This window comes from Antedon mediterranea, chromosome 5 (assembly GCF_964355755.1).
Source record: "Antedon mediterranea chromosome 5, ecAntMedi1.1, whole genome shotgun sequence".
Lineage (NCBI taxonomy): Eukaryota > Metazoa > Echinodermata > Crinoidea > Comatulida > Antedonidae > Antedon > Antedon mediterranea.
In genome coordinates this window covers 5,213,553-5,239,843 of record NC_092674.1, presented here as the reverse complement: position 1 = coordinate 5,239,843, position 26,291 = coordinate 5,213,553, and the positions used below count along the sequence as shown (strand labels likewise).

The following is a 26,291-nucleotide window of genomic DNA, read 5'->3' as shown; positions in this document are numbered from 1 at the left end:
ATGAGTTGTTAAATTTCTTTAGTAATACTTTTTAATAATATTCCATTTGTATAATAAGGATATAGATAAACACACAATTCATTTAAAACAAATATTTATTTTCAGGTTCGTAGCCAGACGACGGCACAGATCGTCATATTTTATATTAATAATTATATTTAAAGCATCTTTGCCTTGTCTGTTTTTAACCTCTCGCTAAGGTCTTTGTTACATTAAATTGCTTATTAGGCCTAGAAAAGTTAATATTCTTTCGCATGTAAAACCGCCAAAAAGATCGTAGAAAGTTCTTGAGAGAGAGGGCGTTGTTTTTACACATATTTATGTGACGTCATGTAGCAACAGCACAAAACATTACTTTTTCGAAACACAATGTTGAAAGTTTGATAAGGTAAATGAGTGTTTATTACCCAAAAAAAAGCAGTTTTATTAATTAAAATAAATTAAAGATTCTGTTTCAAAGGTTCGGTACAGTAACATACTTTATTATTATTAGTTTATTCTGGTATTCTGTATAAAATCTTAGCTAGGCCTGGCCGTTCTTGACGGAGTGGAGTAGGAGGCCTACTAGGCTAGGCCGGCATACGGACGGAGCTGAGGGAAGGAAGTGGTTCGTAGTAGTAGGCCTAGCCTAGGATCAGTAGGCCTAAACTACTAAGAGGTAGCCTCTAGTAGTAGAGTTGGATGGTAGTAGTAGAATTTCAGTGAGTTGATGGTAGTAGGGGGCTAGGCCTAGGCTAGGCCTATTATTTTTTAAATCAATTTTTAATAATAATTAATATTAATAAAATAAATAGAAATGTTTCTCTTTCATTCATTCATTCATTCACAATATAGGTGATACTGTACTCATCACAACATACTCTCAAGGATAATAGAGCAACAATAGAAACAAGACAACAAAAGGATGGGTAAAAAGACAAAAAAAGAAAATGAAGCTCCTCCTAAGGATGTGGTAAGTCACGTGTGTTGATGTTTTAAAATTAATAGGCCTAAGGTTGTTTGAACATTCATAAACAAGAATCGGATTAAAAAAAAATTTTTCTTTACAGTCGTTCTAGTAACTAGTAGTATAATCAACCTACAAACATGACTACAGTAAACTCTACACCAATACTAATAATAGAAATGTTTATTGTAGCTAACACAGTGCCGTTTCCTTTTTATTCTTAAAAGTAAAACATACAGATATTATAGTGAAATAGTTAAACAATGTATTTCATTGATAGTTAAGTTAAGCTCTTATTAACTTCTTTATAAATTATAGTTTGACCCTGTCTCAATTGAAAGTAAAAAGGCTGCCACTGTAGTGCTGATGTTAAGTAGTCCAGAAGACACTATCCTGATCAAAGGTTGCGAAGCTATTTACAAATATGCTGAAAAATGTAAGTGAATTTTACTGTTAATTGATTTGAAGCCAGAAGTTTTATTTTAGAGAAATTTTATATTTGGAAATTAAAAACATTGCCTTGTTGAAGTTTACCATCAGTTTGTCACGGCTGCGGAGAAATCCGGGTGTTTCCAATACTTTGGTAATCACAGATTTCTAAAGCTCTGTCTACACTATCAAACAGTGTGATGTACGCAAAATATGGTAGTGATATGATGTCATCATGTCCATGGCCACATCACATTTTTTTGTCGCATATCAAGTTTGATAGTGTAGACAGAGCTTTAGATTGAAGATACACAGACATAACTTAAAGGTTTTAATTTCACCTATTTTTCTGTTTAAACTAACTATTCATTCAATTTTTATCTCCATTATTAGGTGATGAAAATAAAGGTTTACTGATGGAGCTGGGTGCCATTCCACCACTTCTACAGCTCATTGTTTCTGTTGAGAAAATTGTTAGACGGAATGCCATCATGGCCCTAGGAGTTCTATCAGGACATGGTAACATTATGATTACTTTGTTGTAGATGTGTACAGTTGTGTACAATTAAACCCCTTCTTTGGGATACCACCCCCTTCTTTGGGATACCACCCCCTTCTTTGGGATACCACCCCCTTCTTTGGGACACCACCCCCTTCTTTTGGACACCACCCCCTTCTTTGAGATATCACCCCCTTCTTTGGGATACCACCCCCTTCTTTGGGATACCACCCCCTTCTTTGGGACACCACCCCCTGAGCAGAGGACGCTATTATTATTATTATTATTATTATTATTCAGGGGATACTTCCCTGTGAAATAAACTTGAGGCTATATGTTTTAAAACTATGGCCATCTCCTATCAGGGGACACTCCTATTAAGAGGACACTTCGTTGATCCAAAGATGCTTTTTTTTTGGAGAGAGAAATATAATGGTGAAACCTATCTAGTTTCAGTTCAGTATACATGACATTCTGTTAGTTTAAATGACTTTCTGTAGATCAACTTTGTCTGTTATTTTTTATAAACTCTCTTAAACTTCTTGGCACATCATATTTTAAATCACTTATCGATTCCATCCATAAATAACAAATTAATTTTTCATGATTTATTTATGAATTATTTATACAGTAATCTGTTTTACATAATTCACAGAATATCATAGTTAATATTCGTGTGAGATTTTATTGATTATTCAGATATTATTAATAATTGAATATTAACATAACCAGATCATTTATACCCTCTTTATTTTAGACATTTCATCAATATTCTATTTCTTAAGCACAACTTGTGCTTAAGAAATTGAATACATGAAATTGAAATCGACCGATATATATGAATTGAATTGACCATTATATAAAGAATATGTTAAGTTTTATAAGTTTAAAGAGAATATACAATTACGGTTTTTTGTTGTTGAGAGCTTTCGAGTTGTGACGACCGAGGACCAAATACTGACCTAGGTCAATCAATTTGTTGTCAGTTATCGCCTGGACCTACAGACCATTAAACCTGTGTCAACACGTCCCACGAATATCTCGCACAATAAACTAACGTGACATAGTTTCGCAAATTGAAAGCTACATTATACATATATGATGATTTGTTTTGACACTATTAGTAAATAAATATGAACTCTGCTGTAATACTATACCTAGTAGTACCATAGTATTGCAAGCCAATACAGCAATTTCATATATTCCATAATAATATATGGAATTTTTAGTCCCTATTATTTTAAATAACAATTATTATGTAAACTTTAAAAAAAACAATTTCTGCATGGAGATCTTCTTTTAAAAGAAACTTTATAAAATGTATTGTTATTTTATTTCAATTCCTTTAAGCTCTGTCTACACTATCAAACTAAATATGGTAGTGATATACCCAGACATGGTAGTGATATGACATCATCATGTCCATATATGGGCACATCACATTTTTTTTATCACATAAAGTTTGATAGTGTAGATAGAGTTTTAGTTTATGGTGAATAAACTTAGTATGTGACCTATTCTGTCATTGTTTTTTTCTAATTTTTTAAAATAATATTTCTTTAATTTTTGTTTTATTTTAGCTGAAGTCAGAAAGTTATTGAGGAAAGCTGACTGTATTCCAGATATCATTAAACTTCTTGGACCAGAAGGTATATTCATTTTTTTATTTAATACGCATCCAACAACGAGTAACTCACCAATTAAGGATGGATAAATATTAATAATATTTTATTTATTGTATTATAAACAAAAAGCACTTGGTAATAATATTTATACTACAATAATAAGTCTGTTTATTAAGTTTTTCAGTAATAATAATTGTGATACACTCTGTAGACTCCTACAACCTGTGTGTCAGTTATTTATAGATTGTTAACAATTATGCTGGTGATCACATCCCATGGAAGAAATGAAGTAAAAAATATATTAGATTTTCTAAATTAATATATAAACCGATTGGAGTTGTGGCTTGGTGATTATGATGCTTGGCTACCAATCCAAGGGTCCTGGGTTCAAGTCCTGTCAGTTTCAGGATTTTTTATAATGACAATTTACAACTTCACTCCCAAAGACTAAGACTCTGTTTATGTACAGCATCTTGTTTGTCTTGTGAACAGGATTGCTTTAAGAAGGATAAGTAAATGAATCCAGTTATGGTTTTTCCTTGGCAATTTGTCTAAATATATAAACAAAACAAAAAGCAATTATTATTTTGCCATTCACAAGCCTTTTGGCAGTTTTATAACTGGATTATAATATCCTAAACTGAATTTCTTTTTTTCGTAAATGTATCCTCTCTTTGGAGAGAGAGGGCTATTGTTGGTTTATCCATGTAAGTGGCACTCATAGACTACCATCACCATTGTTGGTTTGTGTTTATAGTATAATTTAACTTTTCAAAAATCAAATTCTTTTCAAACTAATTGTGATTGGGTAACAATATATAAAGTACAGTATTATAATATATAATTATAAAAAGATTAAAACATCTTTTTTATACTGTATTTCTAGAGGAAACGTTAGTTCACGAGTTCTCCACATTATGTCTACTAAACATGGCACAAGAGTTTATTTCAAAGGAACAGATAATGCAGAACGATGGTTTGGAGCCTTTGATAATGCTATTATCAGATCCTGATGCAGATGTCCAAAAGAATGCTGCAGAAGCCATCTCTTTGTTACTGCAGGATTACGCATGTCGATCTGTGATCAGGTCTGTAGAATGTCAGTTCATCTTTGAAGCTTAAGCTCTGTCTACACTATAAAACTTTATGTGACAAAAAAGTGTGATGTGCCTAATATGGTAGTGATATGCTTAAATATGGTAGTGATATGACATGATCATGTTCATATGGGCACATCACATTTTTTTGTCACATAAAGTTTGAGCTTAAGACATACCGTCTGTTAAAAAGTATTGTAGAACCCCCTTTTTAGGACACCTCTATTCAAGGGACACCACTATTGTGAAATAAAGTTGTTTAGCACTATGACCAAAGGGGACACTCTATTCAAGGGACACCACTATTGTGAAATAAAGTTGTTTAGCACTATGACCAAAGGGGACACTCTATTCAAGGGACACCACTATTGTGAAATAAAGTTGTTTAGCACTATGACCAAAGGGGACACTATTAACGGGACACTTGTTTGGTCTACTGTGTTAGCTTAACCTATATCCAGCCCATACTGTATGTTAATACATGTATATTAAAAACATACATATTAAAAACAACCTTTTCAACTGTTCCTTTTCTTCAATTCTATTAAATAGGTTATTAAGTATTGAATTATTTTTTCCAGGAATCTTGGTGGACTGCCTCCATTGTTAGAGCTTCTAAAATCAGAGTATCCGATAATTCAGGAGACTGCCCTCAAGTGTTTGATAACCTGTACTCAAGAAGTAGACAACAGAGAAGCCATGAGGGAGATTGAAGGTCTGGAGATTCTTGTAGACTTCATAGGAAATAAGGTATGGTCTTCAGTTACTGTACTTAGGTATGACCTTGCAATTATGTCAGATTTAATACAATCAATAAATTATGGTAGATATTATTATTATTATTACAGAGTCCCCTAGGTGGCAGCCAAGTGAACAGTGCAGTCATTCCTCCAACTGCTGCATATCTGTTCAAAAATTTAGTGTGCAAGAATAATTACAAAGTATTATGAAAACGAACATAAATGATAAGCATATTCTAATCAGTTTATTTTAATTAAATCATATGATTAAATTAATCTTGCTGTAATTAGATTCTTATATCCACTTATCTAAAGCTGATCAGTGACCTGATATTCCATTAGAGCAGATTATTACTCTCATTTAGGCCAAGGTTAGCCAAATGGTGGAGATACAAAAGATTCTCTTATTATAAGTCTTTCTGAGTGGATTTGTTTTGTCATGAGAAGAAATCATGGTATCTGACAGGATTTGATCCCAGCAGGACCCTCCACTCCATCTCATTAATCTCTCTCATTGTGTTCTTTCAGGAATATGAAGAATTACATGTGCATGCTCTTCTTGTGATGGCTAACTGTCTGGAAGATGTTGAGAGCATGGAACTTATTCAGAGTACTGGTGGTCTTCAGAAGCTGATGGCATTTGCTGCTGAATCACAGATACCAGAAGTACAAAGCTACACTGCCAGAGCAATAGCAAGGGCAGCCAGAAACAGTAAAGCTCATCTTCTATTTATGTTCTATTAGTATTATCTATCCATTTAATATCTGTATTTATCAAATATATCTATGCATCTATCCATGTGTATCTGAACAATATTTTTTTTTTATATCCAATCTGTCATTATCCTCAACTTTATTTGTATTGTATCAATTGTTATTATGAATTATTTGTGATACAGGCGAAAATTGCAAGATCTTCCATGAACAAGAAGGAGAGAAGACGTTGATTGTCTTGTTAGAAGTTGAAAGTCCGCTAGTGCAGGCATCATGCTGCCAAGCCCTTGCAATTATGGCTGAGAACCCCCTAAGCAGGAGCACTATATTTGAATATGGTAAGCTGAATTTATTTATGACCCACCAAGGATAACCATTTTGGTACCTTAAGAACCAACTCTAAAATAATTTTATGTTGGCTGTACATGGGGCTGTATAGTACAGGTATGTTCATTTGCTAACAATTTCAGATGGTATTGGACCAATTGTAAAACTTCTAACAAGTGAAAACGAAGACGTGCGTGAAGCATCCTCATTAGCAATAGCAAACCTGACAAATGCCATGATTCAAAATTGCGTTGAGGTGTCGGACAGAAACGGCATCGGCCCACTGATCGAGTTACTTCACGACAGTAAAGAGGGAGCTCAGGCAATCGCTGCATCTGCTCTGACTAACTTAGCCACTGATGAGATCCTTCGTACAGAAACTCTGGGAAAAGGAGTGGTTGGGGCTCTAATCGCCCCAATGCAGTCTTCGTAAGTAGTGCATTTGACTGCATTTTGTTATTGCTCTTGTCTCTCCTCGGCATTGTCTCTTTATTGTGTTGCACAGTGCAGTAGCTTGCTACAAATCACAGGATCTCCTCCATGGCCAATACCTCAACCTCATAAAGGGGACTTTTTTAGAGAGTCTGTGGCGCAGTGTGTTAGACATTGGATTACTGATAATGAGTTTGAATCCAACTCCAACCGCATTGCTTGTGTCCTTAGGCAATTAGATACTTTACTTATGTTTGCCTCTTTCCACCCAGATGTAAATGGGTACGCGGTGAGATCAATTACTAGCTGTAATAATGTAATGAGAATATGTTTCCATTGATGTTTAATAAAAAAAAATGATCGGGGTAATAATTTGAAGCGCTTACAATATTATTATTATTAACACTGTTAGGTTTATTTTTATTATCTTTCTAATATTAATATATAATTATTTATTTATCTTATTTATGAAGAAGAGTAGTAATATTTAAATTTTTAAATATATAAATGGGATTGTTTTAAAACTTATTTTATATTTCTCCGTTAAGTTTTTATTTTTAGGCCTGTGTTAATGAAATTATTGCCCATATTTGTAAAATTTAGTTAAGTATAATTTATGTTAAAGGGACTGGACTTGATTAGTGTTTACACTATTTTCTAGCTCCTTCCTTATGTTTTAAAATGTAATATTATTTATCATTGTAAAACAAATATTATTTGGAAAATAAAATTGAATTGAATATAACATTTTTTGTTTGTAGGAATACAAATGTCCAGAGCAAAGCGTTGTTGGCACTTGCTTCGTTCGTTTCAGATTCTGAAGCTAAGGCCCAGGTTTGTTCATTATATGTCTTTTATAAACAATAATATAAACTGAGATAACCATATAAGATATTTATAATAACAATACATGTTATGTGCACATAATCACTTTAATGTTACTGTTAAACTATATATCATATCTACTATATAATAATAATAATGCAGATTTCTAGAGCGCACTTCGCCACCAGATGTGCTCAACATTACGCTAGGCCATGATTCAAAATTGCGTTGAGGTGTCAGACAGAAACGGTATAGGCCCACTGATCAAGTTACTTCACGATAGAGGGAGCTCAGGCAAACGCTGCCTCTGCTCTGATGTGGCGTAAAATGCTATGGCCATGGATAACAGCCCCACTTAGCTTCTCATTCATTCACTATAAAAAAAGGACTTTTAAGAAATGTAGTATTTAAATATGTATTATTTACGTTTCAGTTCCGGGGATTAGGAGGGCTTCCCCCGTTATTAAAGCTGCTCCAGTCCAACAATGATGAAGTAAGACGAGCTGCATCTTGGGCAGTGGTGGTGTGTGCAAATGATCCAGTCATAGCTACTGAGCTTTGCAAAATAGGGTGAGCTAGTTAGGATTATTTGAGTGCATGGTCGGATTAAAGGGGTGCCCAGTCTAAATTTTGGGAATTTTAATGCAAATTATGACTTTTAAGTTCAGCACATAACATCAAGCAACCAAATAACCCCCTCCCCCCACCCTTATTATTATTATCAAAATCCTGCATCATCCACGGAGTGATTGATCAATCAATTGATTGATTGTTGACCTTATCAATTGACCATACATTTAGTCATTACATAGTGCTTCACTTTTTAACTTTTTTTATTTTATTTCATACTCATCCAACAGCGAGTAACCCGCCAATTACAGGATGGATAAACTATTTAATAATTTCACAAGACAAACATATACACAAGATGCTCTACATAAACAATTGGGAGTGGAGTTGTAAATTGTCATGAGAAAAAAACCCTGACATATGACAGGACTTGAACCCAGGACCCTTAGATTGGTAGCCAAGCATCATAACCACCAAGCCACAGCTCCACTTAACCAATAAAGTAGCCAAATGAAAATTATATCAAATCTCTTTGTCGCCCTCTATAGCACATATTTTCATGTTAAATCCAAAGAAAAATTACATAACAATATTGACAATACTGTGGTTATCAGTGGCTGGATCTCAATTGAAATGCAAATAAAAAAAGCAGAAAGCTAAATCAAAATGGTGAAGTAAAACAGCCAGAAAGAATATATATATGCCAAGCTTTTGGATAACACTATACTAATTTATTTGTATTTAAGTTGTAGGCTTAAAGCTCTGTCTACACTTGTAAACTTGTTTCACCAAAAAAGTGTATTGTGCCCAAATATGGTAGTGATATGACATAACATGATATATATCATCACTTTTGATAAATTTGATAGTGTAGACAGAGCTTAATATATACAAAATATGCCCAAAATGTATAAAAAAAATATCCACATACTGTTAATTTACTTTGCCTATTTGTTAGTGGGTTAGAAGTTTTACAGGACATACAACAATCAACTACAAAACAGAACAGCTTCAGCGACTCTGCACTGGAAAGGCTTCTTGATAACGCATTGCCAGCCAAGTATGCACTGACAGGGCAACTATCAGCAACAGATGTCATTGGAGATGGCTTTTATGATGCTGGCAAGGTCTGGTTGGAATTTATAAAATTAAAGTACATTGGAACCCCTTTTTTCAAGGGAGTATTACGGGGACACAATCTCTTGAAATACTGTATAGCCAAACTGCTTAAAGGTGTCCCCTTCTACTTTACTATAAATGTGTTAAACATATCTGTATTCAATTTATTCCAATTGAAAATATTTACTGTTATATAATTATCATTATTTTATCTCATTTGAAATTTAGATTCGAGCCGGGTCACGGTTTTTATCTCTTGAGGAATTAAGTAAAGGAGAGGTCAATCAGAAAAGGCCCATTTTACTAGTAAACTTTGCTCCGTCTACAAGGTAATATTTGTGTTATATATACAAGTGGGGTTATGAATATACATCTGTTACACAACACATAGCGCAAGTAAAAACACAGGAGGCTCTTAGATAGAATATTCTCCTTTAAGGACACTAATAGTTCCCTGTCAAACTTAAGGTGACTGCTCTTAACTGTCCTGGCATTTTGTTTGTTAGTTTGCCAGCCTCACCTGTTCCAGCATCATCAGACCTGGATGTGAAACAAGACTCAAAGATACAAGTTAGTGGCAGGTCATCTAGAGCTCTTCTTAAAGGGTTGGTATCTATGTATAAACATATGTTTGTTTGTATGTCTATCTCAAGTAAAACTAATTTACTAATCAAATATTTGTGTGAATTGCCTGGATACGCTGTCTTTTCATATTTTATGGATATAAACTGTCATTTATCTACAATATAGAAAGAGACACACATTTTTATGTTGAGGTTTGTATTCCTCTCACCTAAAACTAAGCAATTATTTGTGTGAATGGCCAAGATACAGTGCAGTGTTCTAATATTTTTCCACCTTGTTTTGTGACTTTTTTTATCATTTCATTTCATTTCATTATTTATTTGGTCTATTTGAGTATATGCATAACAAAATAAACTGAAATTTGGGAGACCAGGGTCAACCTTTACCTTTATCTCAAGCAAAGATATACATAAGACTAGAGTATCATCACTTATTTAACCGTAATATCAATTTCATGTTACCATTTTATCTGTGTGTGTGTGTGATCCCAATTTTTCACTTTCACTTGTGTACTTTATAGCAATGCCTGCATTTTAATGGCAAGACTTTCCTGTTTGATGTACACATTTTTTGCTATTACTACATTAGGGCTATTAAGTATGGTGGATGTTTTCTGGTTAGCTAGATTAAATAACACATTTAAGGACAATTACTGTGTAACAATAATAATGATATTCTAATGTTGTGAAACCTATATACGCTGTAAGTATCATTCATGTGTTGATCAAACACATATGGTTGAAACCGTACTTCCATAATGCTGCTAGTAATAACAGTTGTGTCTTGACCTTAGCAGGTATCCATTTATACACCTAGGTGGGGTGTTTACAATCACTGTAATAGTAGGTAGAAATGGTATATTTAACTTATTGTGAAAACAAGCCCGTTTGTCTGTTGTCACTTATTTGAGAATTCCTATGAAACACTGCACTCAACTAATCTCTAACGGGACCAATCAAATCGGCTCTTTTGTAATATCCCAGTTTCTTTATTCGACATGCTTACAAACAACAGTGCGTTGATGTTTGCCAATACTAGGGCGAAGCGAGAAAGCAAGAAAGAACGTGAGGAACGCGAGTTACGTGAACGGCTGGAGGCAGAGCGATTGGAGGAACAGCAGGCATTATTGGCACAGCAACCGCCAACCTTTGAACCTCCGACAGATTCCAAACTGGAGGAGTATCTGAATGATGTTGTTTTAAATATTGCACCTCTTCCAACAACACAAGAACAAGTTATTCAACTAGCGCAGTAAGTTTCTTAATTTGTGTCATAATTTGTTTATTTTAACTGAAAGGAACTAAAAGGGACCAGTATAAATACGATTACTATAGCCATGTGGAACTTATTGTAGCTATATTTTTTTAAGGTTTGCATGGTGAAATCAATGTTGATATAAAGTTTGCGGTACACCACATATATTAGTTATAAAAAGAACTGTCGAGTTTCTTTACGTTTTAATCAATATGCTTTGATCGTCCTTAGGAGTGTATATGGTGTACTGCAAACTTATATCAACATTATTTATTTGTAGCTAGTCATGTTTACCATACCGTGCGCACAATGTGCTTAGTAGTTGACATTAAACTGAATCTTTTTGTTTTAGTTCCTTTCCGTTCAGAAACAATTTACCATCTTCAACTCAACTCAACTGTATTTTTTTTAAATTGTGCATTACTTTGAGTTAAGGTCAATTAAGTTAAGTTGACACAGTTGCATTGAGTTCCGTGTCCACATAAGCCCACGTTAAGGTGCCCTAAATCAAATTTCCTCAGTTTCCAGTTGAACTGAATAAATATATATTTTAATTTTTTTTTTAAGATTTAAAAATAGCATTGAAACTGAACAGTTTTTAGTGCAAAAATTCTTATTATTTTAAGAATATTTTCTTATCTTATTTTCATTATACTTTGTGTGATGTCATCTTCTTCAACCATGATAAAGACTATAAACCGTAGGTCTAGTGTACACATCTAGCTCATATGCACTTTAAAGAACTTAGTACATCTTTTGAGACGAGTAGGGGAGTACCCCAGTGTACTACTGTAGTACATCACAGCCACTGATCATAACTCTGCCATCTGGGAGACCAGTCTGAAGTGGGCGACCAGTATAAATAAAATATTTTCAATTCAAATATGCAGTCAGATATTCTTCAATGATTTGAGCAACAAGATCACAATTCTTCAACATTTTCTAGTTTCATTATTAGTTTAGTGCCAATACTCTGATACTGATTAAAATCTAACTTTTGATTTGAAAATTGAAAGTTCACATAATGCTGATAAAGAAAATTCCTTTGACGAACCGAAATTAATTTGTGTCTGTTTAGAGAGGGTGATATGTTTAGTTCCATTATTGTACATACTACTACAGTATTAGTATAATTGTTTAAGTAAACTTAATTCTTCAGTTTACTTCCTCTTGCCTTTTGACGGCCTTCTAATAATATAACAATGAATGAATTAAACACGTCCTGTTTAAATCCTTTTTGACAAATTGTATTAAATAGAAAGTTCATGTCTGTTAATAACTTACAGTGTTTGAATAGCTTGACATCATTTTATAAGAATGTCTCTAAGCTGCATAAAAACACAGCTACCCGCAGGATCTATTTACGAAAACATTTTATTAAAAGGGTTTAGTCACAAGATTAGGAGATTGAACAAAAAGGTGTCATGATATATATATGAATCAATTATCCATTAATTGAAAGGGCAAATCTCAGTTTAACACTTCAATTTAATATAATGATATATACCAACAAAAGTATAACACCTCCCCCCCCCCCCAATGTTGTTTAAAATCTTATAGTATCTTATATGACAATGAAACTTATTTCACTGTTAGATCAGGGAGTTGTCAACTCCCTGGTTAGATGATGTTTAACTAGTGTAAACTTTATTGAAATTAACTCATTTATGCAAATTTTAGGAATTTTATTACCAATTTTTTTTAAAGGAAACATAGTTTATTCTGAAAACAATCTATAGTTCTGTCTACACTATCAAACTAATTTGACAAAAATTGTGGTGTGTCCAAATATGGGCACATCACATTTTTTGTCACATAAAGTTTAATAGTGTAGACAGAGATTAAGACGTAAGAGGTGTATCAAATTTTATTGTTGAAACAGTAAAAAATAAAGTACATCAACAACTTTTAATGATATATTTAATTTCGTACATGTTTGAAATTGATCTTAGGTTTGTGAGCGATAAAATGGGCGGAAGTATTGAGAGAGGGCAGTTGTCGAGCTTCAGTTACGAACTACCTGTCAGTCAGCTAAAGTACGACCTGCAGAGCAACGTGGTTCCGATCGGTAAGATTACGACCGGAATTCACTACCACCGAGCTCTCCTGTTCAAGGTAAAATGTTTATAAGGATTTGTAATTTTAAACCGCAGACCTCATATTATATCCTACCCTTTTTTTTGTTGGTGAACACGCCTTTAATGTCAAACCATGCATGTCTGTTAACATTATGTTTACAGTGGAGCCCCTATTAAAGGGACACCTTAGTGATGCTAAGACATATATCACCACTTATACCGCCCATAAACATGAAACCAGATCTAGAAAACATAACTTTCAAATCCCTCGCCTAAATGGTGTTGGACAAACCAGCTTCTATTACAACGGAATAAAAAACTGGAATTCTCTTCCAGATTGTATTAAGGCCACAACCTCTACTAAGTTGTTTAAAGACAAAGTCAAAGAATATTTTAAGAATTTTCCATAATATTTCCTATATGTATTTTCACTTAAAGTAATTGCGTTTAATATATTGCTAAAATAAATGTAATTAAAGATGTCTAAATTTTGTCTCAGCTAAATGTACATAAGGACTTGGATGGAAATAAGTTACACTGAAAATGTGAAACTTTATCTAATTATCCTTGGTTCATTTGTTCTGTTACCATTGTTTGACTCCTTCTGTTTTTTGTATATTTCTGGAGTTGTCTTTGAATTTGATGTTTTTGTAATTTGTCTGTTTTAAAATGTATTTTATGTATGAACCAAATAAATTCAATCAATTCTATCAATCACTTGTCATTTCATAGGACATTATCGTCTTAATAGCGGTGTAAACTGATTAGAATATATGTAACGTATATTGCCCTGTATATTGCCCTGTAGTGTCACAAGAAAGTATCCCCTGAAATAGAGGTATATCTTGAATAGTTCCATAAAGGGATTTTACTGTAAAAATAATTTATTTTAAATCTAGTGGTGGCACAATCATCTTATTCAGTAAAAGTACTAAACAAAACCACAACAAATCCGTTTAAATTAAAAATGATTATTTACATATTTTCTAGGCCCTGGCTGATCGTATTGGAGTTGCATGCACATTGACGAGAGGCGACTACAACAGAGCATGGAACGTGGTCATGCTGGTTGATGACCATTCCATGATGGTCAGTAATTTACTAATTTGTATATTTATGTAATGACAGTCACAATATGACACAATATATGTATTCTCTTTCTTTGGGACACCTCTATAAGGGGGACACCTGAAAAATGAAAAATAAAAGAGGGGAAATATGTTTTAACCCTAGGGCCAACTCCATATTCAGGGGTCACTGCTATCAAGGGGAAATTTGTTAGGTTTATTGCCTTAATATGGGTTCTACTGCAATTATTGGAAAATAAAGAAGCTGTTAATATAAAGTCTAAAACGTATTCTTTTATTTTTATTTCAGGGGGTTGCTCCTCGTTTTCCACCAAAGGCATATATAGTTGATTTGATTCATGAACCTGGCATTCTTATGCGAACAGACTCATCAGATGCGGTTAACTATCAAAGCATATGAAAAATAAAAAACAATATTCATAATCAGTATTTTTATACTTTTTTTTACTGTTACTGAATACCACCTCTTCCGTTGAATATGATATGCTTGTGCTTAAGTATAGGGTACCTTCCACAACACCTGAACATGCTTATATAAGACTCCGCCTCTATCATATGAAAATTTTATTATTTGTTACTTATATTTAAATTGTATTTTTGTGAAGGTCCTTAATGATCAGCTTCGGCTGGATGGACCACCGTCATAAAATATAGTTGAAATAAATAATATTAATGGGTTACATACTGCACTGATAACTAACCCCTCCTTTGGGACATCGCTATTCAGAGGACACCTCTATTCAGGGGACATCCCTATTCAGGGGAAACCTTTATTCAGGGAACACCTCTATTTAGGGGACACCTCTATTCAGAGGACACCTCTATTCAGGGGACATCCCTATTCAGGAGAAACCTTTATTCAGGGGACACCTCTATTCAGATGACACCTCTATTCAGGGGACACCTATTCAGGTGGCACCTCTATTCAGGGAACACCTTTATTCAGGTGGCACCTCTATTCAGGGAACACCTCTATTCAGGTGGCACCTCTATTCCCTGTGAAACAAAGGAGGGTAAGTATATGCTATAACACTATGGTAAACCTCTATTCAGGTGACACCCCTTTAAATGACACTTTGTTGGGTCGTGAAGGTGTCCCCTTAATACGGGTTCTACTGTGTCTAGACAATATATGTGATTTGATTTATGTCAATACCATACAAAGTTAACAAATACAGCCAAAAAAACAAGAAAAAAAAAGAATCATTTTGTATGGTACCAGGTGTAGCAACCTAAACATCCCGAGGGATCACCACAATGTATGATAATCCATGCAATTTTATTTTTAAGGAAATACAGGTTAATGAACCACATATTAGCATTGAATACACAGGAATCCTGGAAAGGTGTAAATTAATTGTACATTACAAGTGTGTATATATTGGAGCGTGTCCAAATTCTTGTTCTTTTATCCACAATAATGAAATTACCTATAATGTGATTTAGTTCCTGAATCCTTTTATTGTAAATCTAAAGGCAAATTATTGAAGAAACAACAATGATGTTGGGTATCAGTGGTTGGATCTCAATGGAGATAAAAATAAAATAAGCACTGAAAAATGACAATGCTGTGGGTATCAGTGGCTGGATCTCAAGGGAGATACAAATAAAATAAGCACTGAAAAATGACAATGCTGTGGGTATCAGTGGCTGGATCTCAAGGGAGATACAAATAAAATAAGCACTGAAAAATGACAATGCTGTGGGTATCAGTGGCTGGATCTCAAGGGAGATACAAATAAAATAAGCACTGAAAAATGACAATGCTGTGTGTATCAGTGGCTGGATCTCAAGGGAGATACAAATAAAATAAGCACTGAAAAATGACAATGCTGTGGGTATCTGTGGTTGGATCTCAATGGAGATATACATTATAAATGTACAAATAAAATAGGCAGTACAAGTTAAATCAAAACGGTAAAATAAAACAGCCAAAAATAAGTGACAAGCTTTCGAAAAACAATATTCCTTCGTCATAGCTAATGTTCCTTTTAATTATAGTCAGGCAGAAAATGTGACAGCTATAGTTGTTGTTATATTGGAAGCTGACGTCGGGTGTGGATCCAACCCAATACCTCCTCCAAGCTAGAGTTACGTCTGAACAGGGAACTTCCCTGGTCTGATTAATTGGTTACAATTTGTACCTAATTAAGCACTAATATATTATTACATCTGTCACTGAATTATAGTATAACATAATATGAATATGTTTATCAAAACAATGTATTTTTAGTTAATGCAAACTTCAGGTCTATTTGTAACAATCGTGGGTCCAAAGTCCACGGTATTGGGGAATTCTTTTTGTGAAATGTATGTAAATATTGAAATAATATAACTATGTGTTTCGAGTGATTCATTTGATTCTACCACCATAGTGTTTAAAGCTCTGTTTACACTATCAAACTTTATGTGACAACAAAATATGATGTGCCCATATATGGACACGAATATGTAATATCACTACCATTTTTTTTTTAAATTAGCAAACTATTTGATCATGTTACTACCGTATTTGGGCACATCACACTTTCTTTGTCAAACTATTTTGATAGTGTAGAAAGATTAAGATATACAGTGTGTGATTGGCTATTTATAATATTTTATCAGAGTGAAATTCTACCCTGATTTTATCAACGCAAGAAACAAGAAACTTTGATTGAATCAGAGAAGAGTTAATTTACTCTGATTGAATCAATTATGATTATTGATTGGATTTATCGATTGATTTTCTAATTAAGTTTATCGATTGATTGATCAATCAACAAATTGACAGAATAATCCGATTGATTTAATTATTGATGCGTTTGCTAATTTATTAAATTCATCAATTGATTAGTTGATTTGATTTATGGATTGATTAAGTTTATCGATTGATCTGCTGAGTGAATTTTCCGATTGAGTTTTGATTGAATGTATCGATTGATGTTCTGATTACTTGCATTTGTCGATTGATTTGATGGTTTTATTTATCGATTTACCGCAGAATTACGCCGTACTTATGCAACCCTTAAATAAACAACAATATACTTTTGATCGAATTCCTAACTGTTGATTCGCATTGATACAATGTAAAAGAAGATTTATATATTTTCTGTATCCGCTTTCATTATAAAATGTTTTGTAGGGTATAACAACTATTATTTTTTTTTTTTTTTTTTTTTTATTTCATAGGCCTACTCATCCAACAGCGAGTAACTCGCCAATTACAGGATGGATAAACTATTTAATAATTTTATTATTATTATTATTATTAGTGTTATTATTGTTATTATTATTATTATTATTGTAAAGAGATTTCCTAATGTAAAGAAAATCGCGCAGAGAAGAAAAGAATAAAATTTACATTTTCGGATAGAGGAGGGGATTTCACATTTCAAAAATTAAATTACAAGCGGCAGCCTTGTATATTATAAATAATGTTAGATAGAAGTTGAAATGTCAACATTTTATTATATAGGCCTATGTGTGCAAAAAAATGTTGAAATATTGTTCCATTTATCTATTTATATTGCTCTCCTTTTGAATCACGTTCAACACGCAGATTATCATAATACATAATTATATTAAATTATAGGGTAGGCTATATTGAATGCTTAACTTTACAATGGATACCGGCAATACAGTTCACCCTATAGGCACACACTCTATCAGCGCATGCAGTACCGTAGCTGAATTAGTGCCAAGACGGATTCAGGAGAGAATGGCACCGCGCCTTGTAATCGTTTGACTAAAAAAAGTATGATGTGCCCAAATATGGTAGTGATACGCCCAAATATGGTAGTGATATGTCATCATCATGTCCATATATGAGCACATCACATAAAGTTTGATAGTGTAGACAAAACTTTATACACTTTACACATAATTTATTTAGTTCGGAATATTGAAATTTCTTGATTGTTTATTATTATATTTTTCGATTTTTTTTACTACAGCTGCTTTTACTTAATTCCCACCCCATGCAAAACAGCTGGGTCCGATACACTTCTACACATTCACTGGTGGTTGGCGATTTTTTTTTCGTGCATAAGAAAGATTGCCAGACAGATAGCTTATGTACGAAAAGAAATATCGCTCCCCGGCCCTCATTCGCGAGAAAAACCAAAATCAGTATTAATTTAAAAACTGATTGATTCGCATTGATACAATGTAAAAGAAGATTTATATATTTTCTGTATCCGCTTTCATTATAAAATGTTTTGTAGGGTATAACAACTATTATTTTTTTTTTTTTTTTTTTTTTTTTTTTATTTCATAGGCCTACTCATCCAACAGCGAGTAACTCGCCAATTACAGGATGGATAAACTATTTAATAATTTTATTATTATTATTATTATTAGTGTTATTATTGTTATTATTATTATTATTATTGTAAAGAGATTTCCTAATGTAAAGAAAATCGCGCAGAGAAGAAAAGAATAAAATTTACATTTTCGGATAGAGGAGGGGATTTCACATTTCAAAAATTAAATTACAAGCGGCAGCCTTGTATATTATAAATAATGTTAGATAGAAGTTGAAATGTCAACATTTTATTATATAGGCCTATGTGTGCAAAAAAATGTTGAAATATTGTTCCATTTATCTATTTATATTGCTCTCCTTTTGAATCACGTTCAACACGCAGATTATCATAATACATAATTATATTAAATTATAGGGTAGGCTATATTGAATGCTTAACTTTACAATGGATACCGGCAATACAGTTCACCCTATAGGCACACACTCTATCAGCGCATGCAGTACCGTAGCTGAATTAGTGCCAAGACGGATTCAGGAGAGAATGGCACCGCGCCTTGTAATCGTTTGACTAAAAAAAGTATGATGTGCCCAAATATGGTAGTGATACGCCCAAATATGGTAGTGATATGACATCATCATGTCCATATATGGGCACATCACATAAAGTTTGATAGTGTAGACAAAACTTTATACACTTTACACATAATTTATTTAGTTCGGAATATTGAAATTTCTTGATTGTTTATTATTATATTTTTCGATTTTTTTTTACTACAGCTGCTTTTACTTAATTCCCACCCCATGCAAAACAGCTGGGTCCGATACACTTCTACACATTCACTGGTGGTTGGCGATTTTTTTTCGTGCATAAGAAAGATTGCCAGCCAGATAGCTTATGTACGAAAAGAAATATCGCTCCCTGGCCCTCATTCGCGAGAAAAACCAAAATCGGTATTAATTTTAAAAAAATCAAAATTAACTCAAATATACAAGACTCCTCCCACCCATTATACTCATTTATTACACATGGAATGCAATTTATTTAACCCAAATTGTAAAAGATAGTACAGTAACTTTTATTATAATTTATTTAAATAATATGAATGAATATATATTTGTGTATGTCTACAAAATAAATGAAACTAGAGGTTGTTTTACTAAGTGAAAGCTGGAAAAGTGAATTGTCATCATTAACTTCCACCATGTGTATAGTGAAATTCCCTTTTAAACGCCCACCCTAAATTAATTTTTATTTGAACAATTGGTCGATAAAGTCTGCAATAATTATTTGTGTCCTTAAATAGAATTCCGTTTTAATCCATTCAAATATGACGTTTTGTGTTTTTTTGTCTAGAGGATCCCGGATGAAATACTAAATTCCTGTCATTTTCCCCTGGACTGTTCCATTATGGTAAAGTGGTTATACAAAAATATCAAAATGTGTATAAAAGCTATAATATATAGTAGAACGTCTCGGGACCCTACAAAGTGTCCCCTTAATAGAGGTATCTTTAAATTGGTTTGTCCCAAATGAGAGGTTATACTGTTGTATCATATAATATGAACGGAAAAGTGAAACTCTAAAAATTCCAACTCAATTTTCTTTTTTTTGTGTTAAATATTGCATTTGCAGATTAGGCATAACTTTAAGATTGAAGCAAAGACTATAATATAATAGCCTACGTCCTCCTATGGAACACCTCTGTTCAGGGAACACTCCGATTCAGGCGCGACACTTTCCTGCGAACGTATGAGCTGGGGAATGATAGGCTACTTTAAACACCATAAAAATATTGACAGTTTTGAGGAGTGCACCTGTAATCAAAATGATACGATGATAAAATGATAAGTAAAACCAAGGCTTGGTAAAAAACTTGATCACGAATATTGCATTTACTTCTGCTTGTCTTATGAAAGAAGTCTACGATATGACGCAAGAGCGTCTTAATAAAGGATTTCAGTATTAATATAATTATCAACACCCCTTTTTGAAAAATGGACTTGCCACGTCGTACAGCATTATAAATCTGCGATATTATTGTAAAATTTCATAATCGCATATTTAAACGTGAACTGAGTAGGCACAGAACAGCGGTGACAGAGCATTTAATAACAATGGAAGGAAACACTTGTAGTATGAATATGAAAAGATCGAGTCAGGGATTTGAATGTGACCAGCTATATAAACGGTCACGGTCGATATCAGAGATCGTGAGTCCTTTAAACGGGATAAACCTCTATATGAACGACGACGTTGGTCAGTTTGAGCAACTGAATGAGGTAATTGCACAGAATGTGGATACAAATAAGGAAGAGGAGGAAGGGGAGGAGGAAGAAGGAGGAGAAATGGTTAAAGAGGAAGCGTTGAAGCAGACAATCATGCAAGGAGAGGACGCATGTGATGAGATTGGAAAATTTGTAGGCAAAGCAAAAAAATGTATCTTCTCAATTTTTAACAATTTGGCCGAAGAAATATTTCAAAAGCCTGAAGAAAAGACAATGAAGGTAAGTAATCCTACTCAAATTTTGTTTTTAGACATACAGGATTAAGTAGGTGTAACGCCAAATCAATTGAAAGTGCAAAATTAGGTTCCCATGGACGGTATCGCGCAAGGCTATAACCATGGAGGAAGGAAATGTTCTTCCATGATGTAATCATTTTTGCAACCAATTTTCCAAATAAGATATAGACCTCTACACAGCACACATTTTGTAATAGAACCTTTCTCCACATCCGCGTTTATTTAATTAGTAAATATATTTATCATATTTATCAAAAGAGTCAAGCCAGCGTTTAGAATGTGAGGGTAGCACGGAACCAAATTTTAAAAGCAGAAACAGTGGTTCCGCATTCTCGTCTACCAATTCCGATGTTGTGTAAACAATAGCAACCCGGAAATTATAGTTATTTCCTTTATGTAGGCGGGTTGGTTATACCCTGGTTTTTCAGAGTTTCGATTTCACAAGTAATCCCAGGTTAGGCTTACCTCGGCATTTTAATTTATGACGCGTTAGTTGTGGGCAAGACCATTGTGTTAAACATCAAGGTGGGATGAACGATACATTCGAACCTTTTAGGTAGGCCTACGTTACCTCACCACCCACCCTGAGCGCAAATGACCGTTACGCCACTGCGTACCCCCTCCCCCTTACCCCCACCTTTTATTGTAACATGGAGAAATATCAACTTATTTCTCAATTATCGTAACCATAACAAAATGCTTCAAAGGAAACACATAATATTACTATAGGATGTTGGTACACCGGTGCACATGAAAGATGATTCGGGTAATGGCGTACCCATTGGCATCAGACTCTTACAAAGAATTGAAGGAGGATTCGAAATATGTCACGTAGAAGAAAAGAGCGTGGTTAAAGATAAGCTAAGGTAGAGAAACGTTGACTTTTAAAAGGAAAAGGGGACCATTAATTGATATTATTGATGCGTGAGTGAGCAAGTAGATGAGGATGGTGATGGTGATGATGATGATGGTGATGATGATAATGAGAAGAAGACAATGATAATAATAATGATGATGATGATGAAGATGATGATGATGATAACGATGATGATGATTAGACGACGATGATGATGATGGCGATGATGATGATGAGATGATGATGATGATGCTGATTGTGACGATGATGATGAGTATTTTATTGTATATCTATCATATAGATTTGTTTGCATTTGTTATATAATAGGTATAATAAGGATATATTAATTTTATTTTGACATTAGGAGCGGTGATAGGATCGTATTGGTAAATGAAGAGGACATAGTCAGCAAACAAACGGAAGAGGTTCTCGCAATATTCATGAAGTCATCCTTAGAAATTGTAAGTGCATTATAAAAGTTATGTAATTTATTGAGTAAGATTTTTGGCCCCATAGAGTTTTCCAGGCCTCAAGTAATAATGAAGGAATTTTGGCCTAATTCAGGGCTACTGTTAAAAACAGTCTTTTACAATTATAATATATTGAATGCAGGCCCAGGTGAAAATGGTGGGCCTATTATAATTATCCCTATTTTTTAAATACAGCACCATTAACTCTTGACATTATTATGATCTGCTTTTTATTCTATAGAAAATTAGACGTACATATATCTCAGAAGAGGACAACACACCACACACGTTTGAATTCGTATGCAAGATCACATATAATGGTATGTTTATTTGTTATCATTAATCAGCACCATGGAGAAACTCATTTCTCCGTACAAGCACAATACCTTGGTCGCTAAGTCCCATAGGCCCAAACAGATTGCACCCAGTTAATTAAAGATTCTCGCTTATTATATTAACGACATTTATTAATTTAAATATAATAGAAATACAAAAGAAGAATTTTATCACTTTTACTAACGAATTGAAGTGCTCCAAAGAGTTTTTTCCCAGGCCTCAATTGATAAGGAAGGAAGGATAATTTAGGGCTACTAAACAAATTTCGGTTTTTAACATAATAATATGCAGTATAATTAGCAACAGTACCGAGAAAATCGGATACTATAGCAGTAGGCTATTGTTGCAAATTGGAGAGGGAGTTTATTCAAAATTATGTTCTAGGGGGGGGGGGAGGGGTGTTGGGTAGGGGCTGGGCGAGGGGTGTTTAATTGAGGGAGGCGTTTATTCAAAGCGCGGGGCGTTTTTTAAAGAACAAGTATACGGTAAACACTTTGTTATATTTATATGCTTGGCAATGTTTTATTGTAGATAAAATTGAGGTGACTGCTGTTAGTATAGAGACGGCAGGTGGCAGAGCATTGTTGATACCGGATAAAAATAGCTTCCAGAGAGGTCTGTGCTTCTTTCGTAATGATTTAAGAGAAGGAATGAAGGAATTCGTACGTTGTAACAGCACAACAGTCTTTGCTGGACGATATGATCCAATTTTATGTAAGTGGACCTGTTTTAGTTATTACAGAAGAGTTCCTAAACCAAGCTATAGTCGGTCGTAGTGTTAAAACTACAGTAGTCTAATAGGTTCTAGACCAAAATTAGTAAAAAAATAAATAGTGTGGCACATATAGCGTTTCATACGTATAATACTTGAGCTCATTTTTTCAGCAAAAAATCGAAACTCCGTTAAATAACAAAAATACAATAACCTACAGACTTGTGTAACTTTCCAACTGACCTTTGATGGACACCAGTGCGCGTCCTGGACAAAAATAAAGCCCCTATGGAAATATTTAGGCCTATAGAGCCTCCCCTAGTCATCTCTGCCACAACCCACAACATTTTGTCGAACGTCGAACTGAATGATTTAAGAATAATATTCATCTTTTTTTACAGCACCTTTAGATGTTCATAGATTTATAAATTTTTCATCACAAACCAACAGACAGGTGATGATGTTTATGCATGACAAAAAGTTCATAAATGTAAGCAGTAGCAGGCAGTTGGAACTCACAGTAAGTCACTTTACTGTAGGCCTACTAAGGCGGGTTTGGGGCTAGTTCCGCATTTACAATCTTCGCACACGCCTCTTCATTAAAAAATATAACCTGTTGTTTTGTTTTTGTTCCCAGGTAGGAAAAGTGTCGGGCGCTCTTGTGCCGTGTGATGGCCGTGCCTTTACGATGTCAATATACCCGCAAGAGGACGATAGATTCCTGATTGAATCGGTGCAATATCCAAGTGAGTGGTTATATAAATAATGAAATTGAGGATGATGATGATAATAATGATGATGATGATGGTTTGATTGTACTGATATATAATATGCCGTGATCATTTTATACGGGTGATGATAGAGAATGCCACGCCTTCGCTCGGGAGGAAAGATTCTAATATGATGACGATTGTTAATATGATGGACAATGACGATACTTACATACAGTAGAAACTCTATTAACGTGACATCTTCTGGACCCAACAAATTGTCCCCTTCATATGGTTTTTCGATCGAAAAAAACCCAAATGAACAATACTTGATATGGAATTAAGAAACTGAGATGAATTGAACATTTAACAGCAGACGTTTCTACAATGAAAACTGCCAAGCCAGGGTATCATAATTGTTATTATTATACCCATTTTACGGTTTTTTTTTGGTGTTTTTGTGATGGAAAAAAAGTATCTACTTATTATGAGTTGAATCAACAATATTTTGACTATGTCCCCTTAATATGAGTGTCCTCTAAGTAGGGGTTGGTCGTAATGTTAAACTGTTCCCTTAATAGGGGTTTCCCCTGAATATAGGGGTGTCCAAAAAGAGGAGCTATACTGTATTCAATTAAAGGTACGTCTATCCAGGCAGGAAGGGTTTTCTGGTCTATATACACCTAATAGTATAGCCTATAAATACATCGTTTTTATTATTTATTTGTAGGGCATTATCTTGCAATTGACGGAACTGAAGTAAAGTTGTTAAAAGTTGAAAACGATAGACATTTTCTCACAAAACAAGAGGCTACCAAATGCCGAATCGAAACTATAAAATCTGGAGATTGAATGGAAGATGGAAATATAAAGAAATAATCGAATGATATGGATGAAAATTAAATATAACAATATGACGTCACTGCTGTATGTTGACTTCCTAAAAATGACGTCACTGTTAATAGCTTTGATTGGTTTCCCACTAAATAGACGCAATGCAAGGACGCGGACGCAACGCAATTGACCAATGAGAGGCGACAGTTATAATAATAGAATAATCCATCGCTTGTGATTGGTCAAATTACGTGGCGTTACATCCTGTGTTACGTCTCTAGTGGGAACCTTTGGTTCCATGAATTTTATTCTTAATTCAACATTAGGATAGGAAGGAGAACTATGCAAGGGGAACAAAAGGCTTCGGAGAGCCCTAAATCGCTGTTATATAAACCGGACAGTAGTTCGACGAGCAGTCATCTGGGTTATAATAATTAAGTTTTTTTAATAGTGTATATAGCCACAAAAGAGAGGGGAACAAAGTGTATATAGCCATACTTTTACAGACATAGCCACACTACCATTAACAGGTCTATAACGTGCATAGGCCTATTATTATTTTTAAAGGTAGGTAGTCGTTAACTGCCGATTAGCTAACTTATATTAATATATAATTGTTGTCCTAAGTACCAGTTAGTTACGGCCTACATTAGGTTCAACACGTTCATTATGTCCTGCCTTACTGAAAGTATTTCCAGATAATAATGTATACATAAGTAAACGTGTGAATAGTTAATCTAATAATATCTGCATTATTTATTATCAATTTTATTAAAAATGTAAATGGTCCTAAAAAATGAAAAAAAAAAAAATAATAAAATGTATTATATAGAATATATATATTATGTCATAAAGACTAATTTACCTCCATATATGGACCCGGAAACCCAGTTGACTTACCCCTAGACTTATTACAGAACTTGGAGACCTAGTCATATATTGCATGCATTCCATATTGAAATGTAAGGTTTTTTTGTATACTACAATACGCAGATTTTTCAAAGTTATGCCATTGAAATAAACAAAAGCTGATATAAATAATGTTTGTGTTATTTTATTTAATAATGTGACGATTTAAATATATCTGAATATTTTTTAAACCGTGTGGTTTTACTTGTTATAATATCGTGCAGAACGTAAGAATCGGTGCTCTCGGAACGTTACCCGACACCAAGTTATTCGCTTCACGCAGAGAGCCAACTCATTTGCCTCAGAGGCGCGTAAAACTGACAGTTTCTTTGGTGATTTGCTGTTTCTAACCAGGGTGATTACATTTT

At 33.9% G+C, this 26,291-nt stretch overlaps 2 protein-coding genes across 3 annotated transcripts; both read left to right on the top strand.

The window, feature by feature from the left end:
• Positions 1–344: 344 nt before the first annotated feature.
• LOC140048896 (armadillo repeat-containing protein 3-like) lies at positions 345–16,637 on the top strand. Of its 2 annotated transcripts, none has more exons than XM_072093697.1 (19): positions 345–388; positions 835–952; positions 1,265–1,382; positions 1,769–1,894; positions 3,455–3,523; positions 4,386–4,587; positions 5,178–5,346; positions 5,865–6,048; positions 6,236–6,388; positions 6,521–6,806; positions 7,571–7,643; positions 8,068–8,204; positions 9,163–9,331; positions 9,552–9,652; positions 9,830–9,928; positions 10,947–11,159; positions 13,115–13,277; positions 14,231–14,329; positions 14,618–16,637. In XM_072093697.1, exons 2-19 carry the CDS (start codon positions 905–907, stop codon positions 14,726–14,728), a joined length of 2,520 nt encoding a protein of 839 aa, XP_071949798.1. In that variant the 5' UTR covers positions 345–388; positions 835–904; the 3' UTR covers positions 14,729–16,637. The 2 variants fall into 2 exon arrangements, with proteins under 2 accessions (XP_071949798.1, XP_071949799.1); XM_072093698.1 differs by lacking the exon at positions 345–388 and adding an exon at positions 434–460.
• A 4,004-nt stretch (positions 16,638–20,641) lies between these two features.
• On the top strand, positions 20,642–26,055 carry LOC140049332 (uncharacterized). Its single transcript, XM_072094204.1, has 8 exons — positions 20,642–21,079; positions 21,826–21,962; positions 22,317–22,413; positions 22,664–22,742; positions 23,290–23,472; positions 23,872–23,990; positions 24,108–24,216; positions 24,911–26,055. The coding sequence occupies exons 1-8, from the start codon at positions 20,690–20,692 to the stop codon at positions 25,030–25,032; spliced, it is 1,236 nt and encodes a 411-aa protein (XP_071950305.1). The 5' UTR covers positions 20,642–20,689; the 3' UTR covers positions 25,033–26,055.
• The last annotated feature ends 236 nt before the right edge of the window (positions 26,056–26,291 follow it).